The following is a 22,781-nucleotide window of genomic DNA, read 5'->3' on the forward strand; positions in this document are numbered from 1 at the left end:
TTGCATAAATATGGCACCTGCAAAGAAGGTATGATTTATAACTTCATGGTAATAGGCACTTTATAAAGGTGAAGGAAGAACAATGAATATGAAATACTCAGTTAAAAAGTCCCCTAACAGAGGTATTCTAGAGAGGCAAGGCAGACAAATCAGAGGGAAAACTGAGCAAGACCTCCACCTTCTTACTGGTGTACCAGACGGATAAACCCGGGAACAGAGCAGGTACCATTTGAGTCTTTGCCCTTTCTTGGTTCCCTTCCCTTCCAAAGGAACACCCAGGCTTTTATATGTAGAAATAAAATGTTAAGCCATTAGTATGGTGCCTGTAACCCAGCAGATGTTCCACAAATCCTCGCTACTTTTCCATTTCCCTACGAAGCTGTGGGGAAAGCATTCCTTTTAAGCACGTCCACTTTCTAGCTTGCTTCCTTAGACCACCATTCTCACAAAGTGAGGTGAACAATCAAGTCAGTCACATCCATGATCCGTACAGAAGTGACCATGTAACGCTGCATACAGTACAATAGCTGTAATACACAGGTAAGAAGGAAAAAATCACGAATACTTGTAGAAAAAATATCCACGAGACATTTTTCTCTGCTACAGAAATGGCCTTAATTTTACATTTCGTAGGCATCTATTACTTTCATTAGGCACTACCAGGAGAAGGCATAGTAGTATTTCCACCCTTGGGTATATCCGACACGACAAAAAACTGACAAAAGTTGGTCAGAACTCCATATAATGTTGTCAACAGTAGGTGTCTTAAGTTAGGTTATAGATCCTGACAAGTTAGCGTCTTCTGCGCGGCTCTGAAATTCCTTAGGGCAACCCCAATTTCTTTAGCTGAAAGCAGCAGCAGGGTGGGACACAGTTGGGGCTGTACTTTATGTGTTTCTGCCTATCCTGATGGTGCCTTGGGTAGAAACCGAAGCCAGCGTGTTCCTCTTCTTTTTGCAAGGTTTGCTTTCACAAAATACCCTCTTCCTATCCAGACACACTCCTGGCATCCTCTGGAAGGAGTCCTTTAATCTACAGAACAGACGAGGAGTCCTTACAGAGAGTGGAGAATTGGCTCCAAGTCACTTGGGAGTTCGTGGTCTTCTGGAGCTCTCCCTGGGTCACATTTTGGTAAAAATGACTTAAAATGTGTTTTTTATATCTAGTACACTAAGCAGAAACCACTATGCAGTGTAGTGCTAATCCAGGTTTTGAGTTTTCTGAATGAAATTATTATCTATTTTACTAGGTAATATATTTAAGAAATGCAAAATACTTCTTTTGTTCACTAACTATGTTTGCATTTGTGTGACATCAATGTACTAGGTTCCGGCAAAGAAAAACTGTCATAAAAAATTTAAGGTCCCGGGTGGCGCCTGTGGCTCAAAGGGTGCTGGCCCCATATACTGAAGGTGGTGGGTTCAAACCTGGCCCCGGTCAAACTGCAACAACAACAAAAATAGCCGAGCGTTGTGGCGGGCACCTGTAGTCCCAGCTACTCGGGAAGTTGAGGCAACAGAATCGCTTAAGCCCAGGAGTTGGAGGTTGCTGTGAACTGTGATGCCACAGCACTCTACCGAGGGTGATAAAGTGAGACTCTGTCTCTACAAAAACAAACAAACAAAAAAACTGTTGATCTCAACTACTTCTTACCTGAAAGGTTTTTTCTTAAGATTTTATATAAATGACCTCATAATTATAACGGAACAAGGGTATACACATACATTCAGGATGCAAAAACCCAATGAAGACAGTTTCATGACTTCAAGTACAGAGTTTCAGTGTGTTAAAAGCATTTGATATCAAATAAATAAGAGGATTAAAAAACAGCAACAAACCACTGCTACCCAACAAAACTTTCCCCCAGCCTGCTTCTCATTTCAGTACTGACAGAAATCAGGACCCCAGGGGAAAGCCGCTGAAGTGCACACTTCAGAGTTAAATAAAAACATGAAAGACTGTAGCACACGTTAATGATAAATTTAATTTCAACAGGGCAAAGAAATTAACTTTAAACGAGGGTAGTGGCAGCAGCTAAATTTTGAATGTCCCTTTTCATTCCACCTGAAAAAAAAAGTGTTAAGTTTTTCCTCTGACTGCTTCCCAGTGGTGCAATGGCAGCAGAATATCCAGTGTGTGACGGTGCTGGAGGCCTTCTGTGGGGACAAGGACAGATGCGACTTCGTGAATATTTTTTAGTCTGCAGAAAGAAAGGGGCAGAAAAGGAGAAGGGGGGATAGAGAAAGAGAGAGAGAGTGGGAGAGAGAGGTACGGGAGGGGGAGAGAAAGGGAGAGAAACAAAAACTAACTTTCCAGGCAGGGAAATACTTATAAAACCTTTTATGTCAAAGTTAGGATTTCACAACATAACATACTAATGCAAAATCCAGGAGCACCTGTAAGATTTAAGTAAATGCTGCCATCACTTAAATGCTTTTAAGTATCTGTAAAAGACTGGAAAGAAAAAAAGATAAAGTACATTCTCCAGAGAACAACAAATATATTTCAAAATAAAAACTGTATTTTTGTCTTTTTTTCAGTTTTTGTTTTTATACAAGGATTCATAGGTCTCACAGAGTAACTGTACACAATGGGATCCACTCTGCTCTCCTCTGTGTCGCTCCAAGTCCACATGTTCAGGCTACAGTCCCCAACACCGTTTTTGGACAAATATATCACCATAGTTTGATCTAAATATAGATACATTATATAATATGTGTCTCTGGGAAAAATCGAACTTTAAAATGCAAATGTTTATTTATATAATACAGAAATGGAAAAAGAACTACAGTAGGCACACAATCTAATCATGACTTGTAGCTGATGACCTCTAGATACTCTCCTACTGTAAACGACGTTTAAAATAGTCTTAAGAAGATTCTATTTATATGTGCACTTGTGTCCACCTTATCCCATATACTGTACATGTCTATTGACAATCTGGGAGTTTAAAGGTGCAGCCCTCAAGAAATTGTTAAGTCACTAAAAAAGGAAACAATTAGGCTCTATTGGACAAGGAAAACACTCACAAAATTTCCAATTTTAAATTTCATATCAGTAGGAAAATATTAAAAATAATTTTTATATATACATATGGGTATATGTATATATTAAATTACACGTATGTCTCACATTACCAATACAATTCATGTGGAGACATTTTGGTGAGTTATTTTCCCATTAAATGACCACTCTGTCAAAATTTAAAAATATTTTATTACATCATTAAAATAGTTCACTTACCATTTCAATAGCTTATACTGTTTTTTAAATTTTTTTTAACTCTTCATAACTAAATTCCCTGATCCTTAATGTTAAATCCCCTATTTAAATTAAAACCTGGTGCTCTTTGTTACTCAGAAACTGATGTTATCGATAAAATCACATCTTCAAAAATTCCATCAATCAAATAAATTTTATTACCTGATTTATCAGAGAAATAGCTCTGAGCATGTGTATCTAAATTATTCTCCCTATAATAAATAGGTGAGGAAAATATCCTAAAATAGATGGAGGTAACTTACAGGATGTTATAGCCCATATAATACATCATGATTACGTGTCTGTTATAAACTTTTTCAGAGACACCTGAAAACTCACTTTAGAAACTAACTTTAGAAACAAATCATTTATTTTTCACTCTCATATAAATTAATATGTATGTATTTACATACATACACATACATGTAAAACAAAATTATCTAGTGTTGAGTAGCTGTTTGAGTGAAAAAAATGGCTACAAATCAATTGATTAGCTCAATTTCGTACTTAACAATTCAATCGTTTTGGGGTACAAACAAAAAGTCAGTGCATTTATAGACTCCATAGAGTCAGATACTCAAGCATACACTTTTAAAAAGATCCTCCTCAACATCACAGGCATTGTACAGCAAGAATATATGTACTCTGATGCAATTCCTACCCATAAGCAGACTAGACAGCACTTGGCTTACTTTTAAAATAGCTTTGTGAAAGAAATATATAAAGAAATGCATGTTTGCTAAAAGTCTTTTAAAATTACATCAAAACAACATTAAAACCCGTTCACTGAGAAGAGCCTATTGAATTTAATTCCTGTGTTGAAATGCCTAGTTAACAGTTCAGAATATTGCCTTATAAGGTTTAAATAAAGATGTGATTGATATGAAGACCCAGACAGAGGACAGAGCTCCATCTCCATCTGCCACCATCACAATTCAGACACAGTCCTCTGATCAGCTGTTTGATGTAAATGGATCCTCTTTAAAATAGTTATACACCTTAAAATTATCTATAATAAACAGTTCCCCAATAACCGTTATTATTCATAAATTGAAATGCATTGATCATTCAGAAAAAATTTCTTGCAAAATATATAAATAAATGTAACTGCATATTCTGTAAATATACTTAACATTGCCAGACCAGACCGTCAACGACGGGCTGCTGTATTTCAGTACTGTGTCAAATTTATTAGAAATTTAAAAAGAAAAATTTCTGAGGGACTCAGCTGCCTTCATTAGTTGGCTTTAAAATGTGTAATAAAATGGGAGACAATATCTTCTCATAAATACATGGAATCAATATGGAAAAGTAAACTATACAACAGATAAGATTAGAGAACACCAGAGTGTACCAGAATAGTCACCAGAGTGAAATATCTTCCAGCACAAAAAAAGGGAAGAACTCTATACACCCAGTTATAGTCTATTTCATTTAAAGATGTGGCTCTTTCTCACTCCTGGCAAGAATTAATTGGTAATGGCACTGCTTTTTAGCAGTGCAAAAATATCCTGAGAAATTATTCAGATTACAACAAAAGACAGGGCTTCCATCACTAAGTTTTTGCACAAAACACAGCTCTAGATCGTAAATAAATTAATTTAAAAAGCAGGTAATCTTCACTGTGTTGAACACAAAAAGGGGATGTGACCCAGACATTGTTAATTCTCCCATTGGCTAATATCGGAAAAAAAGATTGCATTAAGTGTCTATTTATAACTTTCTAGTTAACTATGGCCAATAATATACATGGAGGTAATTTGTAGTTCAAGTTTTTCATCTCTTTTTATTCCCAACTAGCTACAAGCTGAATTCTAAAATTTACACTGAAATATACAATTCCGATTTTCAAAAGATTCTCCTCCCGGAGGAGTGATATTCAAATTTTTTGTGCAATCTTGATGCAGAGCCCAAACAGTCCTATGAAGAGAGATAAGTGTATCTTCTAATCAACTGGCACTGAAATTTTACTTTCCTTAGCTGCATTCTAGTAGCTTGGCCAAGTTATCTCGTAATTCTGAAAGTTCAAATATTTTTCCATCCAGAATTTCTAAGAGTGTCTTCAGATTATTGCGAAAAGCTTCTTGTTCATTCTGACTTTTCTCCAGACGTTGCTCTAAGTCAGACAGTTGTCCCTCCAGGTCTTTGTTCCGAATTTCTACTTCCTTCAGAAACAAAAGCGTTACATATATATATATGTATATATGTATATATATATGTCAATTTATCAGTTAGAAACAACACAACTTTCTATTATTATTAATCTTGCAGTAGTCAATGCTGTCTGGCAATCAGGATGAGCTCAGGAATCTCAACACAATTTAAGGAGGTTATGTTAAAATTTGGCCATCTCAGAGAGCCATGTGGTTTAATGACTACCTTGTTGATGAATCTATCTAACCATGTAACAAAAATCTACTGACTGTGCTAATACTCTAGGTACTTCAAATACTGACGTAAGACTGAAACCCATTATATGGATCATTTATATCTCATCTTTATTGCTGTTCAATACTTTTCCTATGGAATAACCATCAGCAATCTCAGGTGAAAACAGGCAGAGAAAAAGAGAACTTAACTTTTTCTTCTTACTAGCAACTCTGGAGAAAGATTTAGTGAAGAAAGCAACAAGATTTTAGGATTCTTTGAATATTGTAATTATTTTTTGCTTTGCCTCACTATTAAATGAATGCATGTGTAGAGAATATAGCTCAATTGCTAAAAACTGTAGTGAAGATATATAAGAACTGTACATATTAGAGAAGTGTAACAGTTCCAACATACTGCAAACAAAAGAGAAAAAAATGATAAAGGGGAATCAAATGTTCATGCCAAGAAAAAATGTTTAATAAATGTTTTTTGATATAAAATAAACTCTAGCATACTTAAAAATTATTTAGAAATTATTGGTTTTAAGCATGACAAATAAAGTGAGTCTAAAAACTAAAATGACATCAGTTGAACTAATGATTTAATTTTGGTTAAAAAATCAGACTAAGAAAAATGGCAGAAAGCCAACCATTACACTTTATTTTTTATTTTTTTATAGAGACAGAGTCTTACTTTATTGCCCTCGGTAGAGTGCTGTGGTGTCACACAGCTCACAGCAACCTCCAACTCCTAGGCCGCAATTCTCATGCCTCAGCCTCTCGAGTAGCTGGGACTACAGGTGCCCACTATAACGCCCGGCTATTTTTTTGTTGCAGTTTGGCCAGGGCTGGGTTTGAACCCGCCACCCTTGGTATATGGGGCTGGCACCCGACCCACTGAGCCACAGGTACCACCTGCCAACCGTTACACTTTAAATAAGCTATTCAGGTAAACAATGAATTGAAAGTTATATATCCTTCTTGGAAAGCTCACTTTTACATTGGAGAGGAATTCAGTGACTGACTCAAGTTACATTCAAATACATAAATTATATGGGACAATGAAAACATTTTGGTGTTAGTTACACAACATGAATCAAACTCAGAAAATAAAATGTTTCAAAATTCTTGAAAGAAATCCTATTAAGTCTAAAGGACAGTGGAATTTTTTAAAAATTAATATTACTATTATTTTTTGAGACTGAGTCTCACTATGTTGCCCTAAGTAGAGTGCTATGGTGTCACTGCTCACAGCAACCTCCAACTCTTAGGCTCTAGCAATTCTCTTGCCTCAGTCCCCCAAGCATCTGGGACTACAGGCACCCACCAAAACACCTGGCTATTTTTTGGTTGTAGTTGTCATTGTTGTTTGGCAGGCCCGGGCTGGAGTCATATCTGCCAGCTCCAGTGTATGTGGCTGGCGCCCCCAGCTGCTGAGCTACAGGCACTGAGGCTTAAATTTATGTTATTTTAAATGTTAAATGAAAATAACAGAATATAAAACAGCTTACTGAAACAAGGCAAAAAATGTGTATGCACAAGGACCAACACTAGAAATGAATGTACGAACAGGAAATAAAAAACAGTTCTGGTATTCAAATAATGGACTTTTCTCCCCAAATTAATTGTTCTCACACTATCTACAAAGATTAGACTTCGAACGGAAAAAAAAATTGGAAAATCGGCTTGAATCCATTTAAGAAGGTACTAATCCCTCATTCACAGTGACAGATGAGTCAGAGCAAGGCTAAAGCAAGGGTGCTGCAGATGAGAAAATGTAAGACAGGAATCAAACAGCTATCATAATTTGTAAAGAAAGAATTTAAGGCATCCCAATCAAATCTCAAAGTATTTACTGTCAGATGCTAACCAGGCGTTTCTAGTCTTCTCCCTTTGAGTTATCTGCAGGATGAAGATTAGTAAATTGAGAACAGAATCTCAAACTAATAAAATATTTATAAATTTAGAAGCCAAATAAATACAGGGAGGCTGCAAACTATGAGGGAAAAGAGATGCTGAGATCAAATGCAAAAATTCCACTCAAGATTGCACAGCATGCTCTCCTGACTGCTTGAACAATAAGCTTAAGGATAGAATGTTTCCAACTATAAAAATAGACCAGATGTCATTCACTTGCAAACACCCACTTCATAAGGCACCACCCAGTTTGTCCTCTAAAGCCTTTCTAAAAATGAAAGGCTCCTTGTTTCCTTGCCAATCAATGGAACACCCAAACATTTTCTTTCTTTTTTTTTATAGAGACAAAGTCTCACTTTTATCCTCTCAGTAGAGTGCTGTGAAATTACAGCTCAGAGCAACCTCCAGCTACTGGGCTTAGGTGATTCTCTTTTGCCTCAGCCTCCCGAGTAGCTGGGACTATAAGTGCCCGCCACAATGTCCAGTTTTTCTGTTGTTGTTGCAGTTTGGCCGGGGCTGGGTTTAAACCCGCCACCCTCAGTAAATGGGGCCAGTGTCCTACTCACTGAGCCACAGGCACTGCCTACACCCAAACATTTTCAATGGAAACAAGCAAAACACAAAATTCCCTTAGCTAATAAAAGTTTGCTGTTCTCTCTAGAATGAATTTCCTACTCTACGCCATCTGTTTGTAGGAATTTCACTAGCTCGATAACAAAAGGGATCTAACAATGCTGATGGTGCTAGTCTATTTTTAGGCAGAGAGAATACGTTCCTAGAGCAAGAATAGATAATAACCCAGAGCAGAGGGGCCAAAAAGATGTAACTGAAGTCACGGTTGCTGGCACTTTGCAGTCGTCTTACCTTTTGTCCATATTTCCAACCCTCTCCTTTTTGCCTTTCATTCTCCCAACAAACTAATTCATCTGCTTATTATCATCTTGTCCTACTATTTCCCTCTTTTCCTTTACAGAAGTGAGGTACACACCAGGGGACCTGAGAGAGGCATGGTTCAGTGTTGACAAAAATACTGCAGGCTGGAACTGCTAACCTCCTTTTTAGTACTTTAAAAGGCAAAGCCTCAAAAATATAAAATTCTACTGGGCAGAACACCATCCTTGGTATTTGTTTTAAAACACTAGAGCAGTGGTTCTCAACCTTCCTAACGATGCAATTTATTTTCATTGTTAAAAAGGGGTTGCGAACCACAGACTGAGAACTACTGCAGAGTGATTAAAGGAAAATTAAATAATTATGACCACTACTGATGGTACCAGATCAGCTTAATTTTCTATAAATTAAGCCTGAAAAAAAGAATTGTCTTTATTGACATCTGATTCACATTGTAGGCTCTTGTTAGTAACATATATTACTGCCCTATTAACTGTTAACCTTTACATGTGATAGGAAATAGAAATCAAGACAGTAATTAACAATTCCACAGAAAACAGATAAAAGATACATATATTTTGAAGAAGTTATTCAACAATTAGTTACCAAACATCTTTTAAGTACTAGGTATTGGGAATAAAGCAGTAAATACAACAAAAAGGGTGCCTGTTTAATGGAGCATACCTTCTAACAGACAGACTCTGGAAATAAAGAGGTTATGAACAGAGTGGATTTCTGGGTAGCTGAGGTAATAATGACTGCATACATGTAATCTACTAACCAGCCCTCGATAGTTGTATTTATCAAAACTACATAAAGAAATAACGAAAATAAAACCAGGCAAATTCCATGACATCAATGTAACCATAAGATAGGGAACAATACAAACATCAAATTACCTGTAATTAGAAAATATAAGCACCAATTTCCAGCAGAGGTATTTCTCAAGCTCTCACTCTAACTGGGAAGGGAGAAATACCTCCAGCAGAGGTATTTCTCAAGCTCAAACTCTAACTGGGAAGGGAGATGTAGGGTCAAGGCACACAAGAGTGAAGAGAATGAAAGGCCGAGGAGTGAACTACAGTAAGCCTAAGAAAGAGGAAGACCAGCATTGTTTTCAGTGCCAAAACACTGAAGGACTGTCCAAGAGGGACAGAGCAGACCATAGGAAAGGAAACAGTGTACATGATAACACTGCAGGCAAAAGACACCGCTGAGGAGAGGAGCATAAAAGGAACAGAAAGAACTCTTTTAGAATACTAGGGTAAAGGGAAAAAGGAGCAAGACTGGGACATTTAAGATTTTGTCTGACAAAAGAAAGTTAAAATATTGAAGGGCATTCTCCTCCTATTGTCTTTGCAAAAAGAGTTTTAAAAGTATGTATGCATTTATTTATGATTGACTGAGACTTTATTGTTCAGGCTGGAGTGAAGAGGTGCCATCCCTGCAACCTTGTCTTAGGCTCAGAAAATCATCGTGCCTCAGCCCCCGGAGCAGCTAGGACTATACATTCAGATAAACATGTTTTTGGACTGTGAATTCAGAAACCATCTTAAACCACCATTCTACCCATGAAATACAAAGGTATAAGCAAACTTCATTTACCCAAACTACTAGAAGAAAGAAATAGAAATACTCAAAATTTTCAGTAGATGAAAATTTCAAAACCCTCCCAAACCAACTATGAAGAAGAAAACTTTACAAGAACACTATTCTCTGAATTAAATATTCTCAAATAAGCATTCCAAAAATGCTTGAATTAGATATTTAAAAACTATGAATAAAAATGGGCAACCCCCCCAAAAGAGGAAAGTTGATAGAACCCATGAGAGAAACAGAAAAAAAAGGGCAAAATTATGTCACAAATGAAGACTGAGTCTCCAATGAAAGACAGATTTGAATAAAAATTATTATTATTATTTTTTTGAGACACAGTCTCACTATGTTGCCCTCAGTGGAATGTCGTGGTGTCACAGCTCACAGTAACATCAAACTCTTGGGCTTAAGCGATTCTCTTGCTTCAGCCTCCCAAGTAGCTGGGACTACAGGCACCCACAACAACACCTGGCTATTATTTTGTTGCAATTGTCGTTGTTTAGCTAGCCTGGGCCGGGTTCGAACCTGCCAAGTTGGGTGCATGTGGGCAGTACCCTACCCACTGAGCTACGGCGCCACCATAAAAAACTATTTTTAATTCAATTCTAACTTACTATTTTAAAAAATCCTAAAGAATGAAAGTGACATAAAGTGGGAAAAATGGTTAGAGTTCTGGTTGAAACAGAAGACAATCCACTGTGCCGGCCTAGAATCAGAATTTTCAAAAGCTATAAGCAAGCTAAAACAAGGCAATAATAAAGTGTCATGTTCAATTAACCCAATGGAAAAAAATTACGAACCAGGGATTTATATCTTGCCAAAGTCATCCAAGTACTAAATCTACTAGGAAAAAAAAGAGCTTAAATATTCAAGAACTTAGAAAACGTCAATCCATGAGCTCTACTAAAACCACCTGAAGGAGGATAAGCTTCATACAACCAAGAGACTTCGGTGGACACTTCAGAAAAAGGACTGATGGCTAAGTGCTATAGTCTGCATGTGCCCCTCCAAAATACAGATGTTGCAACTTAGTGGCTAATGTGACTAAGTTTAATTGCAGGTGGGCCTTTAAGAAATGATTACATCTGAGGGCTTCCCACCCCCTTGTGAATGGGATTAAGGCACATAAAGAGGCTTCCCACAGTGTTTGGCTTACTCGCCCTTCCACCATGTGAACACACAGCCCCCCTTCCCTCTGAGGATGCAGTAACAAAGGCCATTTTATTTTTTTTATTTTTATTTTTTTTGAGACAGAGCCTCAAGCTGTCCCCCTGGATAGAGTGCTGTGGCTTCACTGCTCACAGCAACCTCCAACTCCTGGGCTCAAGCAAGTCTCCGGCCTCAGCCTCCCAAGTAGCTGGGACCACAGGCACCCGCCACAATGCCTGGCTATTTTTTGGTTGCAGCCATCATTGTTGTTTGGCGGGCCCGGGCTGGATTCGAACCCGCCACCTTAGGTGTATGTGACTGGCGCCTTAGCTGCCTGAGCCACAGGCCCCAAGCTACAAAGGCCATTTTAGAAGCAAAGAGCAGTTCTCACCAGACACCAAACCTGTCTGCGTTTGGACCTTGGCCTTCCCAGTCACCAGAATAAATTTCCGTTCTTTATAAATTACTTTATCTGTAGTACTCTGCCATAGTGGCACAGAAGACTAAGACAGTGAGAGTTAGTATATTTAATGTTCATCAAAGAGTAAAGCAAAGGTTAAAAAGTAATATAATGTTAAACATTCTGACAATGGAGAAATAGTACAACTAAAAACTAGGAGGAGAAATAAAAGGAAAGAAGAAAAGTAGAACAGGTTTGTTGTTATTAAATATGTAATAGTTCACAGTCAAAAAATACCATTAAAAACTAACAGGTTTGGTGCCTGTAGCTCAAGCGCTAAGGCGTCAGCCACATACACCAGAGCTGGTGGGTTCGAATCCTGCCAAACAAAAATGACAATTACAACCAAAAATAGCCAGGCACCTGTAGTCCCAGCTACTTGGGAGGCTGAGGAAGAGAATCGTGTAAGCCCACAAGTTGGAGGTTGCTGTGAGCTGTGATGCCATAGCATCACTCTACCCAGGGCAACAGCTGAAGGCTCTATCTCAAAAAACAAACAAACAAAAAAACCTAACAAACCAGATAGCAGAAATTTAAATAAAAAAGGTATAAGTTGAAAGGTAACCACTACAACAGAGTTAAAACCACCTTATGTATTAAAAGATAGAATACATCCTATAGCTAAAGAAAAAAATGATTAAATACACAGAAATTATAACATATATACAAGTATTTTCAGCTGCCTGACAAAGCACTATCCAACTATATACAAGACACACAAGAGCATTTATACAAATTAGGTCGTCAAAGAAACAACAGAAATTATATAAGTAGAAATTACCAAAAAAAAAAGAAAAAGAAACTATACAAACGAAACCTTGTGATCACAAATACAATACAACTGGAAATTAAAGACCGATCACAAATATAAAAAGACCCTTCCACCAGGAAATTAAGAAACCTTTTAAACATCTCTTACGTGAAAATGAAAAGGAAAACCAAAATGACAGAGTTTCAATAAATAATGATAATGAAAACATTAAATATCATGTATTAGAATTGATGGGATTCTTTGAAAGAAATGATGGAAGAGGCTGGGTGTCATGGCTCACGCCCGTAATCCTAGCACTCTGGGAGGCCAAAGCAGGTGGACTGCCTGAGCTCAGGAATTTGAGACCAGCTTGAGCCAGAATGAGATCCCACCTCTAAAAAAAAAAAAACAAAACGAAGCATTGTGGTGGGTGCCTGTGGTCCCAGCTACTTGGGAGGCTGAGGTAAGAGAATCACTTAAGCCCGAGAGAATGAGGTTGCTGTGAGCTGTGATGCCACAGCACCCTACCGAGGGTGACAAAGTAAGACTCTGTCTCAAAAAAAAAAAAACAAAAAAATTTCATCTTAAAGAAATAATCAGGAAGGCAAAGATTTCTGTAAAAAAATTCATTATGCCATTACTTGTAAGATAACACTGGAAACATAAATTGCCACTCCTGTACAAATATTGGAAGAAACTATGACCTCTGTATGGAAGAATACTACACAGCCACTGGGTTTAGCACATAAAGTTAAGTTAGGAAACCAAAAATTGTGTCTCTGTATGTCTCATGTGAAGAAAATATTATCCAAACAAACACAGAGACAAAGAAATGCCAAATGCTTTGCCTGAGAATAATGGGATTATGATTGATTTTTTTTAATCTGTTAAGTATTTTCCCAATTTTTTCTAAATTTTTAAAAATGAACGTATGTTACATTGATATGTAGAAATAAGCAAATACTTCCAAATGTCAAAACTTATTAATTAGAAAAACCATAACATTAATTTCTCATAACCATATATTTTCTATCCATATTCATACCTCTAATCTAACTTTACATACTGCAATTTTAAGGAGTTTCTCTACCATCCAACAAATTTAATGATCCTAATTTTCTGGACTAAATTTATGAACAAAAGATGGTGGGATTTTGGATACATAGGAGATGTGTAAGTAGGAGGGATCTACAGGCTGCAGAAGAGGAATTTTCTCTAAATTGGAAAAACACAGGTTATTTCTGTGGCTTAAAGTCTTTTCGGAATTCATCCTCATGTTTTCTGAAAGCTTCCCTATCCTGTTCCAGGTAGGCTGTTTTTGATAATTATTTTTGATATTCAATGAAAGAATAGGTAAGAACTAATATTCACAATTTCAGGTGCTATCTATAAAATTCAGTTACTGCTCAATCAATGATAAAACACATTTAGAAGAACCCACATAGAAGTCTCATACAAATAAATCATGTCTTAGTTTCTCTTTGTAAGTAAGACAATGTAAATTTGCATATACTGAAAATATTTTTAAAAAGAATCATTAGGGGGCGGCCCCTGTGGCTCAGTGGGTAGAGTGCCAGCCCCATATGCCAAGAGTGGCGGGTTCAAACCCAGCCCTGGCCAAACTGCAACAACAACAAAATAGCCAGGCACCTGTAGTCTCAGCTACTCAGGAGGCTAAGGCAAGAGAATCACCTAAGCCCAGGAGTTGGAGGTTGCTGTGAGCTATTGCGCCACAGGACTCTACCGAGGGCAATAAAGTGAGACTCTGTTTCTCAAAAAAAAAAAATCATTAGGGATGGTTTGGACGCTTACTCTTTGAAGAAGTATGATAATGCATAAGGAATAGAGACTTTGGAATGAAATTTATCTAAGCTTCATTACTTTTTAGCTAAGTGTCTTGACTACACTTACTAACACCTCTGAATGGCTATCTTGTCTTGGAAAATGGGGATACCCCAACCTATTAATGTGACAATTAGCACTAATGTATGGAAATGCTTAGTATACACCTAAATCATAGGAAGGACTCAAAACCCAAAACAAAAGACAAAACCAGAGTGAATTTCCCCCGTTTATCTCCGCCCTGATTCCATGCTTCTTATTTGAGTTCTATAACAGTTTCTGAACCTTGGCATTATTGACATTTTGAGCTGGATAACCTAATACTTAGCAGCAGCATTGCCTTTGCCTACTAGATGTTAGTTGCACACCACCCTTCTTAGGTCGTGAAAATAAAAAAATGTCTCCAGAAAAAAAAAGTCTCCACCTTGTGAAATATCCTCCAGAGGTGCAAAACTGTCCCAAAGCAAACCAAAACAAGTAATCTTATTTTCCCCAGACTGATGAAAGCCAGTGATGGGAGAGAAAGAGGAGATATTTCATTTTATATAAGGAACCTATTTTCTTTATGAAGGGTCTCTACTATTACAGAGTTCGATGGTCAAAGGCACAGGTTTTAGAATTTGTCTCCATTTAAATACAGGTTGGAAAAGGTAACCTCTCTAAGCCTCAGCTTCTTCAGCTGGGTTATTATGACTGTTACCTGGATTAAATGCATAACAAAAGTAAAATACTTAGCCCAGCATCTGGTATATGGCAAACACTCAATACATGTTAGCCATTTGTTTCATAATCTAGGTCCTCCTTCCAATCTTGGGCTATGATGTTCCTCTTATTATGCCTTATTCCAAATTCCTCACTCTATGTAAACCAGACGTCTTCAAACTACGGCCCGGCCCGCAGGCCACATGCAGCCTGCCTAGGACATTTATCCTAGGACATTTATCTGGCCCGCCGGGTGTTTCTGCCCCGCTGCCTGTCCTGCTTAGCAAACGACTCGTCCCTGGGCCTGCAATCCGGTCCTCCAAACGGTCTGAGGGACAGTGAACTGGCCCCCTGTTTAAAAAGTTTGAGGACCCCTGATGTAAACACTTTACTTCTACTCTAAAGTAGTGCCAACCTTTCTTTAATGTGGCAGCTAACCATGGGGGTGTAAGAAAAGTGTTTGAGCTGGCAGGGGAAGATTATGATAATGAATTGTGAGAATTCTTCCCCTGTCATGTCTGACTAACGCTGACTCATAATGCTTGTATATAAATTAGAATCAGGAAGAATACCATTAATGCAGACTGAAGAAAGAAAAGGAGCACTAACTATGTTCTATTAGGGCTCAACTATTGCTGTTAATTCATACATTATTGAAAAAAAGAGCAGAATTCCTAAACGCAATGAAATCCGTTTGAGAAATTTTCATTAAATCAGAGTATTTTTTTATGTTAAAAACAGAAATTTCTAAAATAATTTCCTAAAAATTTGCAACTTTTTTTTCTGGAGACAGAGTCTCATTCTGTCACCCTGCCTAAAGTACAGTGGTGTCATCATAGCACACAGCAACATCAGGCTCAAGCAATCTTTCTGTCTCAGCTTCCTGAGTAGGTGGGACTATAGCTGCCTACCATGACATGTGGCTAATTTTTATATTTTGAATTCTTGCTCAGACTGGTCTTGAACTCCTGAGCTCAAGGGATCCTCTTGCCTCAGCCTGCAGAATTCTAAGATTATAGGCATGAGCCATCTTGCCCAGCCAAAAAAATGTATAACTTATAAATGACCATCTATGATGACTGTAAGCTACTTAGGTAAAGTTATCAAGTAGTTTTTGAAAAATCAAAGATAAGGCATGAATCAGAAAATCTTAGAAAAGAAATTGACCAAAACCTACAAAATGGAGTCTCGGGAAAAAGGTCATTAGTATGCAAAAAAATTGGTATCTTTCTAGGCAGAAATAAATTAAACATTTTAGTATAGCTCACCTGTAGCTTCTGGGTCAATGAGTCCCTCTGCTCTTGTAGTTCTCTGGCATTATCAATTTCTTGTTTTAATCTTTCTATTTCCTGGAAAAGGTAGAGCAATGTCTTTAACAACAACATTAAAACTATATTAAGGAAAGGGAAGACCTTATTGGCCCAGGTCTCAGAGAAAGATGACTTTAAAAAATTCCTTTATACTGACGTTTAAAGGGATGAATTCATCTTTATAGGTATGTTGTCTAGAACAGAATAGTCTCACACAAGTCTAAACTTGGTAGCTTTGGTATAGCACTGCTTAAAAACAATAAGAGCATTTTAAGGTTTAAAGCTTTGTGGAAATAATTTTTTCCTAGGATACTAAAGCTTTTGATTGGAAACCAAAGAAAGCAATAGCTTGTAAAAGTCATTTAAATTCTAATGGTTTTCCGTTGATTATATAAATATAACTCTCATACAGAAGATGTGACTGCTTCACTAGTTCGTAACAACAGAAATAAATATGGAGAAAATATAAACAAGTTTAATACCATTCAAAATGAAAAATTTCACCCTAGAAAAAGGCCCACAACCTTACTTTATTCCTTGAAATACCTTAAAATTTGACACAGACAATAATTTTAATTTTATAGACACATGTTAGCTGGACTATAGGTGAGTGAAAATAGCAAATACCTCTTCCTTCACTTTGAGCGTCTCTTCCAGTTCTTGTATTGTCTGATTTAACTCTGACTTATGGGTATGCACTGCATTTGCTTGGCTACTAACACATTCGAGCTCAGTCACCTAAAATTAAATGAGAACACAGGTTAAATTAAATCGTAATTTCAAAGAGTTTCTTATTGAAGACATAAGCCCCCGTAAGTGAAAAACAAAATGGAAATCTAAATATGAAAATAAATTTTAAGAAATATTAAGACACTTAGGGTAGAATGAATAGAATCTTTAAAGATAAAACTTTAGGAAAAGGGAAAAAGACCAAAGTAAATAGCTATATACATAGCTTGGTCATGGAAAGGTTAGGAAAGCTTAGATTAAGGGATTAACAACAATAGAGAATCACCAGAATGAATGTCTTATAAAAGAATTTCTTCTGAAAACATATTCTAGATCAGATATGGCCATCTGCCCTCCATCTGCAGTCTTCAAATTAAATATGAGTTCTGAAATTTGGCCTTGAAGAAGTGAGAATTTTTTTGAAATATATTTTCAAAATGTAAGAGGATCTGGAAGAAAAATGCTTAAAATACAACTTAAATCTTTTGATGCAAGAATGACTTCAAATCAATAGTGCCTCTATGGGTAAGAACATTTTAGTCAATAAGAATTTACTGAGGGCCCAATGAGCAATATTAACTTTTAATGAGAACTTGGTATTTTCTGAGAGAACAGAGAGGGGTAATGTCCTTAAAGTTATACCATCTAGATGATCAAACAGACAGAAGTAAACATAAATATACATACATCCCCAATTCTGGTTGACTAGAATATTGTAAATTCTAGACTATTAAAAAAACAGAATAATTTCCTCTCCCTTGCCTTTTCTAAATATCTACACTTTGTTACTCTACTCTCATTTTTTTTTCTTTCTATTTATTTACTAATAGCCTAGCATAGACGCTTATCACCCAGGCCTGAACAAAAGCAATGGCCTACCAACTGACTTAATTATAACTTTTGCCTACTTTTACCTATTCTGCAAATTGCCAACTGATTCTCTTTCATTGTGTGACTTCCCCTCTTACAGTCTTCCAGTGGTTCTTCTTCTTTACAATATCAAATCTAAACCCTAAGTTCCTCCATGCACTGGCCCCAACCACTTCGCCATCTTCACAGTAGGCAAAGAGGCCAAGTGCAGTGGCTCACATTTGTAATCCTGGCACTCTGGGAGGCTGAGGAAGTTGAATTGCTTAAGCTCAGGAGTCTGAGACCACCATGAGCAAGAGCGAGACCCTCATCTTTACTAAAAATAGAAAAATTAGCTGGGCGTTGTGGCAGGTGCCTGTAGTCCCAGCTACTTGGGAGGCTGAGGTAAGAGGATCACTTGAACCCAAGAGTTTGAGGTTGCTATGAGCTATGACGCCACAGCACTCTACTGAAGGCCACTGTCTTAAAAAGAAAAAAAAAAGGCAGGCAAAGGACAAACCATGTTCGTGCCCACCTTGCTGACTTAACTAGAATGTCCCCTTGTCCCTCTGAAGATCCTATCAAACCTTCATTTTTAAACTCAGCACATACCTTCTCCAGAAAGCCTTTCCTATCTGCTGAAGCCCACAGGGCTTTTCTGTCCTCTGGTTCATAAAACTGAGCATCTATTCAAAAATCTTGAGAACATTTCCTTATTATTTAACAGTATACATTAGGTTTCTTTGGTTATATAATAAATTGCTTAAGGGGAGTTCCAGTTCTGATATTGGAATAACTTTCCCACAGAGAACAAACTGTGGGCAAAACATAAAAATTAACTGAAGGCTGCGGTGAATAATTAAATTAGGCAAAAGATTGAAAGAAAGAGTTCATTTTGAGTGAAATACACATCCGCACATCTTTTTGCCTGAAGGTACTCTGCAGTCTGGCTGCCCTGCTCTGCTCCCCTGAAGTCGAGGAGAAACCGTAGTCATTTCTCTGAGGAGCATACAGAATCTGAGACTCCTGAGAACAGCTGGAATAGCTAAATGCAGCGGGGAAAAAGGCTGAAGGAACTAAGCTGTGGTGGTACTCGCTGCGGAAAAGACAGTTTGAAGTTCTAGACTGGCCACCAGAGGTCTTTGGTAAACGCCTCAAGCTTTCCAGTAAAACTTCAGAAAGGTTATGTCTTAGAGATAAAGCAGTGAGTTTCAACCAGTGTGTGAGAGGATCTTAGGTGTGCCTTGACAATTTTTGTTTTAAAGTACTTTGTAGAACGGGCTGTGGGTGGCAGGGTGCCCACAGCCTGGGAAATGGGACTCCATGGACAAAAGGGACTATAACAGAGGCATATAACAGAGCACAGTTTCAGGTAATAGGACCAGGGAGGGTAACAGGTCCTTCAGGGAGGGACCCCCAACCACTTCTCCTCCTTTTTTTTGTACAGAGTCTCACTTTATCACCCTTGGTAGAGTGCCATGGCGTCACATCTCACAGCAACCTCCAACTCCTGGGCTTAGGCGATTCTCTTGCCTCAGCCTCCCAAGTAGCTGGGACTACAGGTACCCACCACAATGCCCGGTTATTTTTTTGTTGCAGTTTGGCTGGACCGGGTTCAAACAGAAATTCCTTAAGGAGATTTTGTAATGAGGAGACATTATAGCCACATAATGACTACTGACTGGCTGTGACTTAATTATCATGTTAGGATTTTTTTTTAAGGTTTGTTTTTTATTGTGGTAAAAAAAAAATCAAAATTTAGCATTTTAATAATTTTTAAGTATACAGTTCAGCACTGTTAAGTATATTCACTCTGCTGTGAAACAGATCTCCAGAACCTTTTATCTTGCAAAACAGAAAATATACACCTAATTCTCTAGGCCTGACAGGTGACTAGAGGTGGGAGGATCCAGAGGCTCCCTTGAGTTTGGGTGTTTGAGATTGGCTTGAACAAGAAAAAGAGCAAGACCTTCCTTTCTACTGAAAATAAAAAAAATCAAGTGTCATGGTACATGCACCTGTAGTCTCAACTGTTCACCCACAGTCCCAGTTACTCAGGAGGATCATGTGAGCCCCTGAGCTTGAGGTTGTAGTGAGCTATGATGACCCCATTGCACTCCACCCAAGGCAATGAATGGAATGAGACTCTGCCTCAAAGCCTAACTCTCCTTTCCCTGCTGTCCCCTCACAAGTTAATTTTTATACATTGGACAGAATGATATTCACTCAGGTTTCTAGCTTCCCTTCCTGTTTCTACTCTATTTATATTTTACTTGTCCTGTCATCCTGGTCCTATTATCTGAAACTGTGCTCTGTCATATTCCCTTTGGTCCATGGAGTTCACTTTTTTTTTTTTTTTTAGAGACAGAGTCTCACTTTGTCAACCTCATTACAGTGCTATGGCGTCACAGCTCACAGCAACCTCCAGCTCTTGGGCTTAGCCAATTCTCTTGCTTCAGCCTCCCAAGTAGCTGGGACTACAGGTGCCTCCCATAATGCCCAGTTATTTTTTGTTGCAGTTTGGCCAGGGATGGGTTTGAACCTACCACCCTCGGTATATGGGGCCAACACCCTAGTCACTGAGCCACAGGCACCTCCCTGGACTTCACATCTTTGACATCTTTTTTAAAAAGATAAATTAATGGCATCCGCTTCTTGTTGGGTAAATGCATTTCTATTCTTTGAATTAAAAGAATTCTTTATAAGTAATTGTTTGGACTTCTGATATTAATGATATTGGGATTTCTGGTTTTCTTTTCCTACCCCAGATCTCTAATACACTTTTTTTTTTTGAGATAGGGTCCCACTCTGTTACCCTGGTGCAAGTGCAGAGATGTCATCACAGCTACATATAACCTCAGACTCCTGAAATCAAACCATCCTCTCATCTTAGCCTCCTGAGAAGCTGGGTCTATAGGCCTGTACCACCATGTCTAATTTTTCTATTTTCTGTAGATACAGGGGGGTTCTGCTATATTGCTCAAGTTACTCTCAAACTCCTGGCCTCAAACAGTCCTCCCACCTTGGTCTTCAAAGTGCTAGAATAACAGACATAAGCCACTATGCCCAGCCTAATATTGCTCACTTTTACAGAATTTTCTACTTGTATTTTTCAAATTGTTCCTTCTTTAAAAACCAGTAAGTATAATAATGAAAACAGCTCATTAGCTTCCCGCAATTCAGTGAGTCAGTATGACTATATGCCATGATTTTCATAGGAATTACACAGAATATGTATTTTTGACTCAGTGAGGGTAATCGCAGTCAGGAGTAAGCATGTATGTCTATGTCTATCTACGTGTTTATGTATGTAATGTGCCTGTGACTTCACTGGAAATTGTTAGGTTAAAATTAAAAACCATGCAAACAGCTTTATTTATACAGTATCTTAATAAGATGTGAATTGAGGATCTCAATTTTTGAGAAACTGCACAGAAAGCATATTATTCCTATTTCATAGATGAGAATACAGAGTTAAAAGAGGAAATTAACTTATTAAAGGACATTCGGCTAATAACTGGCAGAAATTGAATTTACAATCAGGTCTTTTGACTTCAAAAGCTGAATATTTCTCCTTTTCATTAAGCCGTGGAAAATATTTTTCTTAAATAAACTCATTGAATATAATCCATATATATGCTTTGACAACTAACCAATATCCCTAGAAGATGTCTCTGTGCTGAGTCTACATGCAAATTTCCTCTGTTCAAGAAACGCTATTAGCCTTAAATCCCTCTGGACAGCAGCCCTGGAATTACCCGCTTGTGCAGACGTTCTGCTTCCTCTTGATAGGCAGCAAGCTGCTGTTTCCATTGTTTCACATTGGCAGTGGACTCCAACAGGGCTGCAGTGAGCTTGGCATTATTTCCTTTAAGGGTAGCCAGTTCAGCCTCCCAATGTTTGCTGATTGCTGCACTAAAATAAAATAAAAAGAAAATTCTATCCATTACACTGTATACTGCTACTTCGAAGGGACAGAAATACTCACTTTTACTATAGGACTTATAGTCTAAGAATGTTTTCAAAGACAACCTCAAAATAACAAAAATACAAATACTTCACTGAAATGTTCATAGTGAAGAAAATCTGGCAAGTGAAGAAATATAAATAAGTACCAAAGTACTAGGCTCACTGTGGAATAGTTCCCACCTTCATGGTGACAGATACAGTTATCTATGGAAGAGTTTCAACCCATTTTCTTTTGAGAAATAAACATTATAGCCTGAAAACATCTATAAACAAAACCCAACAATGATGTATGATATTTTTAGAGCATCGAATCCTAAAATACAATTTCATTATTTAAAAAAATTTTTTTAGAGACAGTGTCTTGCTCTGTTGCCCAGGCTGGAGCACAGTGGCACAATCATTGCTCACTCCAGCCTTGAACTTCTGAGCTCAAGCAATCCTCCTGCCTCGGCCTCCTAAGTAGCTAGGACAACATATAGGTGCATGACACAGCCCTGGTTAATTAAATAAATTATTATTTTTTTAGAGATGGTGGTTTCACTTTGTTGCCCATGTTGGTCTCAAACTTCTAGGCTCAAGTGATCCTCCTGTCTTGGCCTTCCAAAGTGCTGGGATTATAGGAGTGAGCCACCACATCCAGCTTAAATTTCATTCCTTAATGAAACACGAGGAAACTTAAATGTCAATAAGTTTTGAGGCATATAACGTATTTCTTTTGAATTTGCCAACATATTTTATCTTATTCAGTATTTTAAAATGCCAAAAATATAAAAATTTGATGTACTAAATGGATTTTATATAAATAGGCTACACTTAGAAATTGCTTTTAACGACTCGATTTCTGATATAATTCTAATCTCTCTCTCTTTCACACACACACACACACGAGCAAGAAGACTACTAAAGCAATCACTTTTTTCCTCATTTAATGTTCTACTGATAAGTTACCTAGAGTTAAATACCTTAGCCAAGACAATTTTCTATTA

General features: G+C 37.6%; 1 protein-coding gene across 1 annotated transcript in view; it reads right to left on the reverse strand.

Annotated features, from left to right (window-relative positions):
- Positions 1-2,501: 2,501 nt before the first annotated feature.
- Positions 2,502-22,781, reverse strand: part of HOMER1 (homer scaffolding protein 1) — a 137,907-nt gene continuing 117,627 nt past the window's right edge. Inside the window, exons 6-9 of the mRNA XM_023510917.1 lie at positions 21,585-21,777; positions 16,876-16,986; positions 16,207-16,287; positions 2,502-5,426 (exon numbers count right to left, since the gene is read on the reverse strand). Coding sequence (XP_023366685.1) covers positions 5,238-5,426; positions 16,207-16,287; positions 16,876-16,986; positions 21,585-21,777 — 574 coding nt within the window. The 3' untranslated portion in view covers positions 2,502-5,237. The remainder of the gene's footprint in view (positions 5,427-16,206; positions 16,288-16,875; positions 16,987-21,584; positions 21,778-22,781) is intronic.

Source organism: Otolemur garnettii, unplaced genomic scaffold, assembly GCF_000181295.1.
Source record: "Otolemur garnettii isolate 467f Iridium unplaced genomic scaffold, OtoGar3 scaffold00017, whole genome shotgun sequence".
In the NCBI taxonomy this organism is placed as follows: domain Eukaryota; kingdom Metazoa; phylum Chordata; class Mammalia; order Primates; family Galagidae; genus Otolemur; species Otolemur garnettii.